General features: G+C 39.7%; 1 protein-coding gene across 1 annotated transcript in view; it reads right to left on the bottom strand.

Annotated features, from left to right (window-relative positions):
* Positions 1-14,177, bottom strand: part of CHD7 (chromodomain helicase DNA binding protein 7) — a 504,651-nt gene that overhangs the window by 144,430 nt on the left and 346,044 nt on the right. The window contains 2 exon segments of the mRNA XM_030214843.1: positions 449-704; positions 9,751-9,894. Coding sequence (XP_030070703.1) covers positions 449-704; positions 9,751-9,894 — 400 coding nt within the window.

Here is a 14,177-nt window from a genome sequence, read left to right as displayed (position 1 = left end):
ATGCCTGACTCAGATGTAGAAAGTACTCTGCTTTTGTGTAGGACTAGAAAAATAGGGTCTGTCACACCTAGAGAAGGGAAAGACTATCAAACAAGTTCACAAAAACATACTATGCCACCCAGGGAGCATGCAAATGATTAATTCAGCATAAGACACCATTTTATTCTCCTCTCCCACTCGCTCTAATCTTAATCTAAACAGACCATTACACTACCAGAGAAGCCTTCTGTTCAAATTTATTTTCGTTATTTACCAGGGACAAGTATCATCCCTGAAATTAACAGGAAAACATCTTTCACTTTCTTAATGAAGTCATCACCAGATCCATGTTGACCAGTTACTGCAAGTTTATCATACTAGCAATCTTTGGGTAGGGCAGAGAACAAAAATCTCAATGGGGCAAAAGAAATACCAGACCTTACTTTAAGAAACAGGAGGCAGGACCCACCATTTATCAAGTATGGATGATTACAGCACTTTCTTAGTTCCATCATAGTGTTCAAAAGGTTAGGTACATTAGCTTGGCCACCACCTTTGGAGAGGAATGCAAAATTCTTCTCCAGGATAGCACGATAATATTTCTTTTGAATGTTCGTGAGCTCCACCTCAATAATGGTTTCCTCTTTTGGGGCCAGATTCTTCTCTACGTCTTCTTTCAGGCGTCTCAGCATCATTGGCTTTAGAATACCTTGGAGCTTTTGCACCTAGAAAGCAAAACTGATTAAGCAAGCCTTACAGAATTTTCTTTCATGCACTACTACGGCAAGAATATTAGGCTAATGTATAAGGCGTTTATCAGACTACATTTAGAGTAGTAAGTTTACGTTTGGGCACCCGTCCTCAATAAGACCAAACAGGGTGAACCATTAAGCTAATAAAAGTGAACACAAATTGACATTTGTATAGTGCTATCAGATATACCACATTGCATTAAAGCAACATACAGAAGACAACCCAAGCTTCTTGTGCATACAAACAAGGAACACAGAAAAATATATGGAGTGGGATCTAGTTAAAACAGTGGAACCAGCTTCAGGAAGTGGACCTCTTGAGCGATTCTAAGAGCAAAGATACCAGGTGAATTATAACTTAAGATGAGGACTGCCCTACAGAGTTAGGCAATTCTTCAGGAAAGGATGAGCCTTGTAAAAGCTAGGTAAAATAACACATGCTGAAAGACTGTACAGATTAGGATTGGGTTAATTACAAAAAAAAAACAACCACCCCAAAACACATTCAAGAAGAGAACAAATGTTATACAAAATGTATTAGAGGGCACTGCAGTCTGCAGGCTACAGGAGTTATTAAACAGCAATGAACAAATCATTAAGGTCATTTGCATCTCTTAGTTCAGCACAGAGCTAGGATATAGTTTTAAGATAAAGCCTTAAATAAGGCAAGATAGGGAAAGTAAGTTCTAAAGAAGGCTTATATTTATATGTTTATGTTTATTGCTTAGGGTTGATATACCACAATTTGCTGTCTAGCAGATCAATGTGGTTTACAAAAGGTAAAAATGTTAAAAATTAGCAAAGAAAGGAATGCCAATAAATGGATAGTAAGGTTAAAACAGTCATACCACTCAGAAGAACAAGTAGGAAAGTAAGCAGAGTGGAGGAGTGGCCTAGTGGTTAGGGTGGTGGACTTTGGTCCTGAGGAACTGAGTTCAATTCCCGCTTCAGGCACAGGCAGCTAGCTCCTTGTGACTCTGGGCAAGTCACTTAACCCTCCATTGCCCCATGTAAGCTGCATTGAGCCTGCCATGAGTGGGAAAGCACAGGGTACAAATGTAACAAAAAAAAAAAAAGAAGCAGAGCACAAGTCACAGAATTCATTTGAAACCCTTGGTATAGCCATACTGGGGCAGGCTGATGGCCTATCTAGCACAGTATCCTACTTCCAACAGTGGTCAATCCAGATCACAAATACCTGGTAGAATCCCAACAGTAGTATGATTCCATGCTACCAATACCCCATTTCTATCTCAACAGCAGACTTTTCCACCATGAACTTGTCCAAACTTTTTTTTTTTAAAGCTAGATATGCTAACCACTGTTACCACATCCTCTGGTAATGAGTTCCAAAGCTTAACTATTCGTTGAGTGAAAAAATATTTCCTCCTATTCATTTTAAAAGTATTACTATGTAACTTCATTGAGTGCCTCCTAGTCTTAGTACTTTTTTAAAAGAAGAAACAATCGATTCATGATTACCCATTCTACACCACTCAGGAGTTTGAAGACCACCATATGTCCCACATCAGCCAACTCTTTTCCAAGCTGAACAGCCCTAACTTCTTTAGCCTTTCCTCATATGAGAGGAGTTCCATCCCCTTAATAATTCTAGTAGCCCTTCTTCAAACCTTTTCTAATTCTGCTATATCTTTTGAAATACAGTGACCAGAATTGAATACAATAAACAAGGTGAGGTCACACCACAAAGCGATAGAGGAATTATTATTTTTTGTATTATTTTCTATCCCTTTCCTAATTCCTAGCATTCTGTTTGCCTTTCTGGCTGCCGCTGCACACTGGGCAGAAGATTCCAGCGTACTGTCCATGATGACAATCCTAAGGTGGAACCTAAAATCAAGTAGCTACAATTTAGATTATTTTTCCTAATGTGCATCATTAAATTTTATCTGCCATTTGGATGCGCAGTTTTCCATTTCCTAAGGTCTCCCTGTAATTTTTCACAGTCCGTATGTGTTTTAGCAACAATGAATAGTTTTATGTCAGCTGCAAATTTAATCACCTTACTTGTTCCCATTTCCAGATCATTTATAGATGTTAAATAGCACTGTACCAGTACAGATCCCTACAACACTCCACTATTCACCTTCCTCCACTGAGAAAAATGGCCATTTAAACCTACCCTCTGTTTTCTATCCCTTAATCAGTTCCCAGTCCACAACAGAACATAGTCTCCTATCCCAGGGCTCTTTAATTTTCTCAACAGTCTCATGAAGGACTCTGTCAAAAGCTTTCTGAAAATCTAGATACACTACATCAAGCGGCTCACCTTTATCCATGTGTTTATTCAAGTCTTCAAAGAATAAAGCAAATTGGTGAGGTAAGACTTCCCTTGGCTGAATCCATATTGACTCCATCCCATTAAACCATGTTTGTCTACTTTTTCAGTAATTTTATTCTATATAACAGTTTCAATTAATTTTGCCCTTTTGCATGTTTGTGTGTATATACAAGCTTGTGTATATATGCCTGTTTCTGATCTGAAAACGAAGGGAAGAGTGGTTTGAAAGGAGCAGTTCCCAAAATTCTTTTGATTTTGAAAGAACAAAATGAAACCAAGTGTGAAAAATAATCAGCCATTAGAGGTTACATTTTGACCACAAGATACCTCTCCGCTCTTCTCTGTATATGAGGATTGCTATCAGCAATGTGAATTGTTTAAGCACAGATTTACTGTTTACTGATTTATTGACTGTTCTTGTGGATTTTCTGGAGATGCAAATGACATGACATTTTAGACCCCCCAGGCAGGCCAGTATGGCCGAAACACGAGCCGTGTCGTGTCTCATTTGCTGTAGAATCACCTGGAAGATTCAATAAAAAAAAATTTGGACACCATCTGTCAGAGGTTTTTTTTGTGTCTCCTCTACTGTTTTGTACTTGGAGTACTTCATCTGGGGAGGTTGGTTCTTCCGTTTGTGACTGATTCACTAAGAGGAAGTCCATTATGAAGAGGGGTGTGGTAGCACTGTAGAGAAAGCATGTGAAGGGTACCTTGTGAATTTCCTATTCATCTGTGTGAATAAATACTGTTTGAAAGATCAGTTCCCTAACTGCAATGTTTCAGTGTATCCATGTTCTGTGATACAGAAGCTAGAACTGCTTCTGCAATAGAAAAACTCATGGTCATGTTTTTTTAAAGGAGGCTTTATTTCTCTGGAACCCTCTATCTGATTTTGCCCATTTTAAACGGTCTTTTCACTAGGTTTTTTTCCCCTACACCAAATCTGGTCCCATTCCATCAAATTTTGGGACCATTATTCTCATGTATAATTTATTTCCAACATTCTATTTGATTGGAAAGAATAAAAAGGCTGTGTTAAACTTCCAGGGCTGATCTTCCACTCTGCCTTTTACTCACTCCCAGTTCCAGACTTTTGTACACAGAATGTTACAGAGATTGAGGCCCAATTCCTGCAGTATAAACAGATTAGATGAGTAATCTAAAGTAGAGGAGTGTGGTAGCCGTGTTAGTCCACTCTTAAGGTTATCAATAGAAATCAAACAAAATAAAACATGGAAAATAAAATAAAATGATACCTTTTTTATTGGACATAACAATACATTTCTTGATTAGCTTTCGAAGGTTGCCCTTCTTCGTCAGATTGGAAATAAGCAAATGTGCTAGCTGACAGTGTATATAAGTGAAAACATTCAAGCATTACTATGACAGTCTGAACGGGTGGGAGGATGGGGGTGGGTCGGAGTTATGCATGGGGACATCAAAGCATATCATTGATATTCTAACAGGATGTGTGTGGATAGGTGAGGGGTGGGGTGATCAACAGAGAAATACAGCTTTATGGTTTATAATGGGCTAGGAACCCCAGGTCCTTGTTAAGTCCTTTCTGTTGGGTGTTAAAATATTCAATCATTCTGACTTCAAAGGGCTTACGTTCTTGTATGGTTTTAAAGTTACCTTTCAGTATGCTCACTGTGAAATCACTGGTACAGTGTCCTGGTTCTGTGAAGTGCTGTCCCACCGGGGTGGGGGCCCGACTGGCTGTATTGTTCATGTGATGTCTATGTAAATTGAATCTTGTCTTAAGCATCTGGCCTGTTTCTCCAATATAGCATCCTTCGTTACATTTTTTACACTGAATGATATATACCACATTGGAAGATGAGCAAGTGAAAGATCCCTTTATGTTGAATATCTTTCCTTTGTGGGTAACTGTGGGGTCCTGTGAAATATTTTGGCATAGTTTGCAACTGGATAAATTACAGGGACGTGTGCCCTTCTGTTCCTTTTTCAGTCTGTGATGGAAGTTTACTTCTGATTAGCTTGTGTTTTAAGTTGGGTGGTTGTCGGAAGGCCAGTACTGGTGGGGATGGGAATATCTCTTTCAGTAATTCATCCTCCTGGAGTATAGGTTGTAGATCTCTTATGATTTTCCTCAGTTTTTCCAGCTCTGGATTGTATGTCACTACAAGGGGAATTCTGTCTGTGGATTTTTTCTCCTTGTACTGTAGCAGATTCTCCCTGGGTGTTTTGAGGGAGGCGGCAATATTCTTGGAGATTATTTTGGGGTTGTAGCCTGTTTGAAGGATGCACTCAGACTTTTAAGGTGTCTGTCTCTGTCCCCTGGGTCAGAGCAGGTACGGTGGTATCTTGTGGCTTGGCTGTAAATGATGGATCTTTTTGTATGTGAAGGATGGAAGCTGGAGTTGTGGAGGAAGCTGCATCTGCCTGTGGGTTTCTTGTATATAGATGTTTGTATACAGCCATCACTGATTGAGACCATGGTGTCCAAAAAATTGACTTTTTCTGGGGAGTAGTCAATTTTGAATCTGATTGTAGGATGGTATGTATTGAAGGCAGAATAAAATTGTTTCAGAGTTTCTTCACCCTCCGTCCAAATCATAAAAATGTCATCGATGTACCGGTAGTATTTTAGAGGTTTGGTCTGGTGTGTATTCAGAAATGTCTCTTCCAGCTCAGCCATAAAAAGGGGTGCTGTCCTGGTGCCCATCGCAGTGCCCATTATTTGCAGATAGATATCATTGTTAAAGCGGAAGTAGTTGTGAGTTAAAATGAATTTGATTAATTTTGTAATAGTTTCTGGTGAGTATTGATGGTCCAGTGTGGATTTTTTTTAGGAGTCTTCCACATGCAGCTATGCCATCCGCATGTGGAATGTTGCTGTATAGTGATTCTACATCCATCGTGACCAGAAGGGTGTTAGGTGGTAGTTGCTTGATATTTTTCAATTTATTCAGAAAGCCTGTGGTGTCTTGTATGAAGCTGTTAGTTTTGTGTACGAAAGGTTTCAGAATTCCCTCTATGAATCCAGATATTTCTTCCGTGAGTGTGCCAATACCTGATATGATTGGTCTGCCAGGGTTTCCCGGTTTGTGGATCTTGGGTAGCACGTAGAATGTGCCCACAGCAGGTTGGTTTGGTATGAGTTTCTTTTGCTAATACTTTAAATCAGGGGTGCACAGTGTCGATCTTCGAGGTTCGCAACCCAGTCAGGTTTTCAGGATTTCTACAATGAATATGCATGAGATCTTTATGCATACAATATGGAAATAGATTTCATATATATTAATTGGGGAAATCCTGAAAATCCAACTGGGTTGTGGACCTCGAGGATTGACATTTAACACCCCTGATTTAAAGAACTACCAAAAGGTGCTTTAAATCTTACCTCAGACTCTATGGGACAATCAACATTAAATCTGACTATTTATAGAGCACCTGGTTTATCTTCTCCCAATCATGGCTTCACTGTTTTAACTCAGAAACTCTTATTTTTGTGAGTCTTGCCTTTCTATATTGACTAAATTGTGAGATCCAAGGAGGAAAGATCATCTCATGTGCTTCTGTACGCCTGTATACGTCTGTATGCCTGATAATGCTATACAAGTTACAAATAATTAAGGGGCTACAATGATTAAAAAAACACTTTTCTCAGAATGGTAAAACTATGGAACATTTTGCAAGCACAAGCTGCTATGGCTACAAACAAACCAATTCAAAAGTAAAAATTGGACAAGTTTTTACAAAAAAGTAAACATACTATGGGCATATAGTTACATTAAGGAAAACTGGAATTTTAACTGTACAGAACTGGATAGTCATGCAGAGTGCACTATTATGAAACTAGGTTGCACAACGAATGTGGTCTCTCAACTTATCCAGATAGGCAGCAAATGTCAGGACTCTCATTGTCTTATACTCCCAATATGTCCCTACTCAATGGCCTATTAGAGCTACTGCATGTATTAAGTTTTCTCCAACAGCTTTTTCACAGCTATTTGGAAGATAATTTTATAACAGGTCACCTATGTATGAAGGACAAGTAGGTGCCTTTTTCATGTATGTTTTATAAAGACACATTGGAGCTATGTGTCTTTATAAAATACCAACACATACCCTGCAGAAATTGGAGCTAAAAAGAATCCAGGAGCACATACATAAATGTAAGCATTACCTTATAAACATGCTCAAACGTAATTCTCCCTGTGCTCCAAACTCTACCCCTGAACATACCTACCTCCAAGTCACACACACACAAAAAAAAGTATGAGTCTTCTCATTTTTGCACATACTTTTATGCAGGGGTAATTTAATAAGAGGCAAATATTTATGTGTCAAAGCATTTATAAAAATTATCTGACGGTATCCAACCAAAAACTAGAAATCATTCTTGCTGACCATGGCACCAGGATATACATTACAAATTTTTCTTTTAGGGCACAATAGCATTTAGGACTACGATTAGAACAGTAATTTTGAACTGCAGTTTTAACTGCCCTGCATGTATTTTTTTTTCTTTTTTTTAAGAACCCAACTTTTTTTTTTAATGCAAGATAACTTATCTTAGGCATTCATATCTGTATGCAAACCAGCAAATAAAACAACAAAACTCAATCAGAAGAATATACATTTTAAAGTAAATAAGTTAAACACTCCCCCTGCAGTCAACAGAACATATTTCAAGAACCAAAATATCTTTTTATACGACTGCAAACCAGAAAAAACCCAATGCCTAATACTCACCTCTCAACACAACAAGAACAAATACACCACCATTAACACACCAAATCTGAACCTTCCAATTTCGGACACCCTAAAAATTCTTGAAGTTACCATCGATCGACACCTAACACTCGAGAGCCAAGCGAAAAACACAACCAAGAAGATGTTCCACTCAATGTGGAAATTAAAAAGAGTAAGACCTTTCTTCCCAAGGACTGTTTTCCGTAACCTGGTACAATTTATGGTGCTCAGTCATCTAGATTATGGCAACGCACTCTACACCGGCTGCAACGAGCAAATAACCAAGAAACTCTGGACAGCCCAGAACACTGCAGCTAGACTCATATTCGGTAAAACAAAATATGAAAGTGCTAAACCCTTACGAGAAAAACTACACTGGCTCCCACTTAAAGAACGCATCACGTTCAAAATATGCTCCCTGGTCCACAAAATCATTCACGGAGATGCACCAGCCTACATGTCAGACCTGATAGACTTGCCACCCAGAAATGCCAAAAGATCATCCCGCACATTCCTTAATCTGCACTTCCCTAACTGCAAAGGTCTAAAATACAAACTAATGCATGCGTCAAACTTTACCTACTTGAGCACACAGGTATGGAACGCATTGCTGGGTAACTTAAAAACGAATTACGAACTAGCGGACTTCCGCAAACTGCTGAAGACCCATCTCTTTAACAAGGCATACCACAAAGATCAACCAATGTGAACATACATAACTCCTCCACATATACTCAGAACTGTCTTACAATATCTGCTTGTTATACTGTTATGTTTTATCATCATCATGTTGCCCAAGATCCTTCTGTAACACTAAATGTCTATTTCCTAATATACTTCCACTATTCATGATGTATTATAAGCCACATTGAGCCTGCGAAGAGGTGGGGAAAATGTGGGATACAAATGCAATAAATAATAATAATAAGTTTCAGGATGTGGTTACAAACGGTCAACTGTGTAAAGGATAGACAAATACCATTTGAGATTCCTATATGGCCCCTTCACCACTATTTAACACAACAAATCCCAATCAAGCTATATCTCCTACTCTCTTCCACTTCCAACCCCTGTCCTCGGTGCAATTAGATATCTTCCCCCTTGATCTGTGATTCAACATCAACTCCCCCCCCCCCCCCCGGTGCTGTCCCTCTGACCTGTCCCACCTTAGCAGAAACAGAAAGTGATGTCATAGGAGGCAGGACAGACCAGAGGGAGAGTTTCAAAGTAGGCAGCAAATGTGCAACACTGACACTCCCAGGACCAGCAGAGGACCATCTTTAAGGTAGACCAGCGGGGGGGGGGGGGGGGGGGGGGGGGGGGGTAGATGCTGAACCCTGGGTGAGTGGAAAATTGTGAGCTGTAGACCCACAAGCAGAACTGGACAGATCACAGATGGAAGCTATGACCAAGGAAGTGAGCTCCAGAACCCACGAGAAAAGCTTGGTGCAGCTCACCACCAAGTTTGTGTCACAGCTCATGGGGGTGGACGGGAAAGGGGAGAAAGAGAGAGAGAAAATGGACCTCAGGAAACAGAGAGGTATTGGACCTGGGGGAAAAGGAGAGGGAGGGAAGGTTGAGAAAGGGAGAGATGTTGGATCTGGGGGTGGAAAAAGGGAGATTAGTCCTTTAGGGAAGGGAAGAAGGATGCGATTTGATATACTGCCTTTCCGTGGTTACAATCAAAGCGGTTTATATATTATACAGGTACTTATTTTGTACCTGGGGCAATGGAAGGTTAAAGTGACTTGCCTATAGTCACAAGAAGCTGCAGTGGGAAAACGAAATAAAATACCTTTAATTGTGCAATTAATCATGATTAAAATTATCACAATTAAAAATTTTAACCAAATGCAGCCCTGAATTATTTACTAGTCTGAATCAATCATTTCCTCAGATGCACTTCTCCTCACAATGAAAAGGTCCACAGTCAGTCAGACTTGCCATTTACTAGCTGGTCTATATTTTTCATCATGTTTGGGTTAAATTTACCTGTTCTTCTGTTTTCAGATCGCCAAACTCTTGCATGAAGGTATTTTCTGAAGGGAAGCGGCCTGGTTCCAAGAAATTAAGCAAACTAAAAAGCTCTTCTACAGTGTTCTGTAAAGGGGTACCAGTCAGCAGCACTTTGTGTTCCTGAAATAAAGAATTTGTATACACACACTAAAATATGCCATACAGTTAGACAAAACAAACCCTACTCTGGATGCCTTAAAAAGTACTGCACAAAACCATCCCAAGTCTTAACAGCTTGAGATGAATTAATTTGACTAAGGAACAAAGGTGATACTACCCTCTGCATGACTGCTGATAAACAGTTGCCTCTGGCACCTCCTTTCCACACTATGTTAGAGCTAAGACCATAATAGCAGCACTGCCCACAGTGAAACAGCAGCTCTAAGCAGAGATTTGAGGAGTTTCAGTTCCAGCTTGTGTCCCCAGTGCCAGGTCTGCCAGATGACTCAGAGTTCCAGCTCAAAGACCTATAGCTTTCAACAGCTGTTCAATTTAGATTAAAGAAGATTACTAGCAAACTGACTTACTGCTGAATACTGCATAAAAATGACCTGGTAAATCAACTGTTCCCATGACCATCATATAAACTAATCTAGGTGATGGCAAGAGGCCTAGTTAAAAAATATGACGTTGCCCATCTTTAAAAGTCCAAGATCTAGGGGTATAGGGCCAGAATACACTTAAGAACTAGTAGAACTTACTACTTCTCATGAGTATCAGAACAGTTCACCTCGTGAGCTAAATGCTCAAGGTGCAGACATTGGATAACACTGAAAATTGGGTTCCATCACACAAGGACACCCTACATGTTTTAGGGTAGGAGAAGGGAAAGAACAATTGCAGTTGTAAATTCTTTTGTATGAAACTTGGAATAGTGCAAATTGACTATACAACACAATCTTTTAAAAAAGAGGAATGAAGTTATAACAAAAAGCAGTTTTCTTGTTTTTGTCATTTGAATGGTCTTTCTTGCTGCTGATGCTATTTTCAAGTGCTACACTAAAATAGCATTGGTCTCCAATGCTTAAGTCAGTAGCCAAAAAGGCCCTTTACCCCTTTCTACTCAACTGTACCACTTTGTGGAACACTGTGATTTTCCCTTTCCTCTTGTATGTCCCACTCTGTGGGCTAGTGTACAATAGGTTACCGTGGCAATGCCATTGTTACAGTGTTTACAGTAAAAATATTCTGAGCTGACTTTACCAACAAAAATTTGTGTGGTTCATGTCAGGCTACTGTACTTACATATATGGCTGATGCCCTGTATAAGCGTTATCCATTATATTTAGGACACTTCTCCACATACTCTTCACATCTCAGTATACATAACGTGACTTGCTGCATAAGTTTCTACCTGAGAACTTTTTTTTATATGATCCTTGTGCATTCCATAATATATTATGAGAACTCACTTTTCCAATAGAGAAAGCAGACTGCTGTAACAAGGCAATAATGTCTCACAGCTCTGCCCGTTTTTAACAGTGAAAGTTGGGTTTAAAGAAAGTAAAATGACATACTGATCATGAGCCATACTTGGTACAACAATATAATACTTCCTAGCACAGAACCAAACTTCATCAGTTACTGTGAACAGTACAAGATGCCTTCAAAATAATTCAAATTTGCTGGAGCAATTGCCAGTGTCAACCTCAATGTATCCACCACCTCACCAAAACTCAAACAACACAGCTTCTAGCATGGAAGCTGTCAATAACAGAAAATGCAATATTCAGAAGGCTGACTCATTAAATGAGCAATGTAAGAACCACATCACAGAATGCAATCATTTAGCTTAATAGGGGGTTTTAAAAAGGTTTGGATCATCTCCTAAAAGAAAAGTCCATAAACTATTATATTAAGATGGACTTGGAAAAATCCACTATTTCTAGGATAAGAATCATAAAATCTGTCTTACTGGTTCAGGGATCTTGCCAGGTACTTTTGACCTGGATTGGCCACTGTTGGAAACAGAATACTGGGCTTGATGACTTTAGGTCTGTCCCAGTATGGCAACACTTGTGTTTTTATGATTTAGTAGTGATCCTGCTTTTATAGAACGGGGTATCTGTGGACTCATCACTACAGGATTACAGCATTTTTTGGAGGGGGGGGGGGGGGGGGGAAAGATAATTCTTACCTCATGTTGGTGTACAGGTATGTGAGACCACAGCAAAACAGGAGGAAGACCTCTATGAAAGTCAAAAGTGGAAGCAGGAAAGAAGAGGACAATATGGGCTTCCACGAGAGGAATGCAGAGTAATACAAACTTTATTGGTACCAAAGACCTGACATGGGGCTGTGTTTCAGCGGGTGCACCAAATGCCTTAGGGGTCAAGTACAACACTTCAGGTGAAGCCAAAGCTATATCAGATGCCTGTGATGAAACTGTTCTGGTTTGAATGAACACAAAAAGCTCACCATAAATGACACAGACGCCTTGGCGCCAAAATCGGCTCAGGTCTTTCTTTGGTATCAATAAAATTTCTATTGCTCAACACTCCCCGCGTGGAAGCCTGTGTTGTCCTCTACTTTCCTGCTCCTGGTGTACAGGTATGTAACATTCCATGCTACTGCAACTACTCAAGCTTTTGTCAGAAACCAAAGAAAGTGCTATTAATTATCTGTAACAGATGTTTTCTATAAAACGCAATAAAATGGATGCCTCCCAAACTCAGGACTGCTCACCTTGTTACAAATTGTCTAAGGTTAAGATGTGAGAATTGTTAATATAATACAGCAAGGTCAAAAAGCACAGCTCAACCAAATGCACTGTGTGACTACAGACTGGTCCAAGTATTAAGAACCATGATGCTGCTTTACATATGGAATTCAGAGAAGCAGATTACAGGAGAGGAGTAGCTATAACGTCTTTCATCTGATGAGGTTTCAATTTACTCTTTAACAGAAAACTTGCTCGTTTGTAACAGAATTAAAGGTAGAATAATAGCCAATTTACTAAAACCTGCTTGGCTACTGAAATGCTAGCTCTGTGGGAGTCAAAGGGAGCAAGGCGCTGCATAGACTTTCTGATGGATACAGTTATTTTTTTATTTGGTGAGAGCCCATTTGCAGTCTAGAGTGTGGTGGGACTTTTGCATGGATTCTTATAAAGTTGTGGAGAAAAAGTTAGGAAGTACTCTCTCCTCCTAACCTGAAAAGGAGCAAGTGCTTTAGATAAAAACTTGGGATGAGTTTAAAGAACATTGCTGTGAAGAAACCGAGAACAAAATACCAGATCATAACCTTTAGCAACAGATATTTGCCTCAGCAGTGAACTCAATGAACTTTACTGTAATCAACGAGATTTACAGCACCCACCTTCTCATTGGCAAAATATGTTATACTTGAATCTATTTTTTCTTATTTTCATATTAATCTTTTAATTGACCACATTTTCTTAAGTTAATAATTCTCATTGACTTTTTTTTTTTTTTTTTAAACTTTCTAAACAAAAGTCAATTGCCTGACCGGTAACTGACTTGTTTAGAAACTTTTTTGAAAAGACAATAAGAATGGAAAATGATGTTCTTACCTGATAATTTTCTTTCCTTTAATCATACCAGACAAGTTCAGACCAATGGGTTATGTCCATCCACCAGCGGATGGAGAAAGAGAAAATAGTTTCAAGTAATCCACCCCCTTAAGGGTATCGTGCAGCCTGGAATGCTCAGTATTTCAAATAGCCAAGCAATGGTGCTCAAAGTTTCTATGAGAATACACAAGAAAGGTCAATACAGAAGCCACACAAGCACAGAAACAGGGCTTCCCAAAGCTCCTGCAGTACCAAAAGCGAAGGAAAGTATCAGCAAGATGTGATGTGCTCTCGGGCTTGGCTCCAACCACCATTAGTCAGATCCTCAAGGCAGTGCAAAGGGTTCGACACTGAAAATGCCCTTGAGCCTCGCATGGCTGACACAGTATGGTGGCAAGGAGAAAGACAAAGAATGTCCACATGATGAAATGTTTATGGCCTCCATGAACTGGAGGGAATCCAGTCACACACCTGCCAGAAATAAATCCTAGAGGATCCAAAGAAAAAGAAGAGAAACCCCCTTCTAGGGAGGGCATCTGGACTGGTCTAGTATTAAATGAAAAAATTATCAGGTAAGAACATAATTTTTTCTTCCTTGTCATCTGTACCAGATCAATCCAGACCAATGGGATGTAGCAAAGCAGTCACTCCATTAGGGCGGGAGAACAAAAGACCAAATGCACCAAACAATGTGAAGCTAAGCAGTCCACATCTGCATGGTAGCCAGTTGCGGCAATAGAGAAAGTCTCCGGAAAGGAAGAACACACTGCTACCCATGGTAGGCAGAACCTTGAGGCTACCTCGAAGGAGCAATGTGAACCAACAGAAAGCATCTGCCATCAGGGAAACTGAGTCCATGCATAGTGACCGT

The sequence above is a fragment of the Microcaecilia unicolor genome, chromosome 1 (genome assembly GCF_901765095.1).
Source record: "Microcaecilia unicolor chromosome 1, aMicUni1.1, whole genome shotgun sequence".
In the NCBI taxonomy this organism is placed as follows: domain Eukaryota; kingdom Metazoa; phylum Chordata; class Amphibia; order Gymnophiona; family Siphonopidae; genus Microcaecilia; species Microcaecilia unicolor.
The sequence above is the reverse complement of the archived record's forward strand: the minus strand, read 5'-3'. Positions and strand labels throughout refer to the sequence as shown.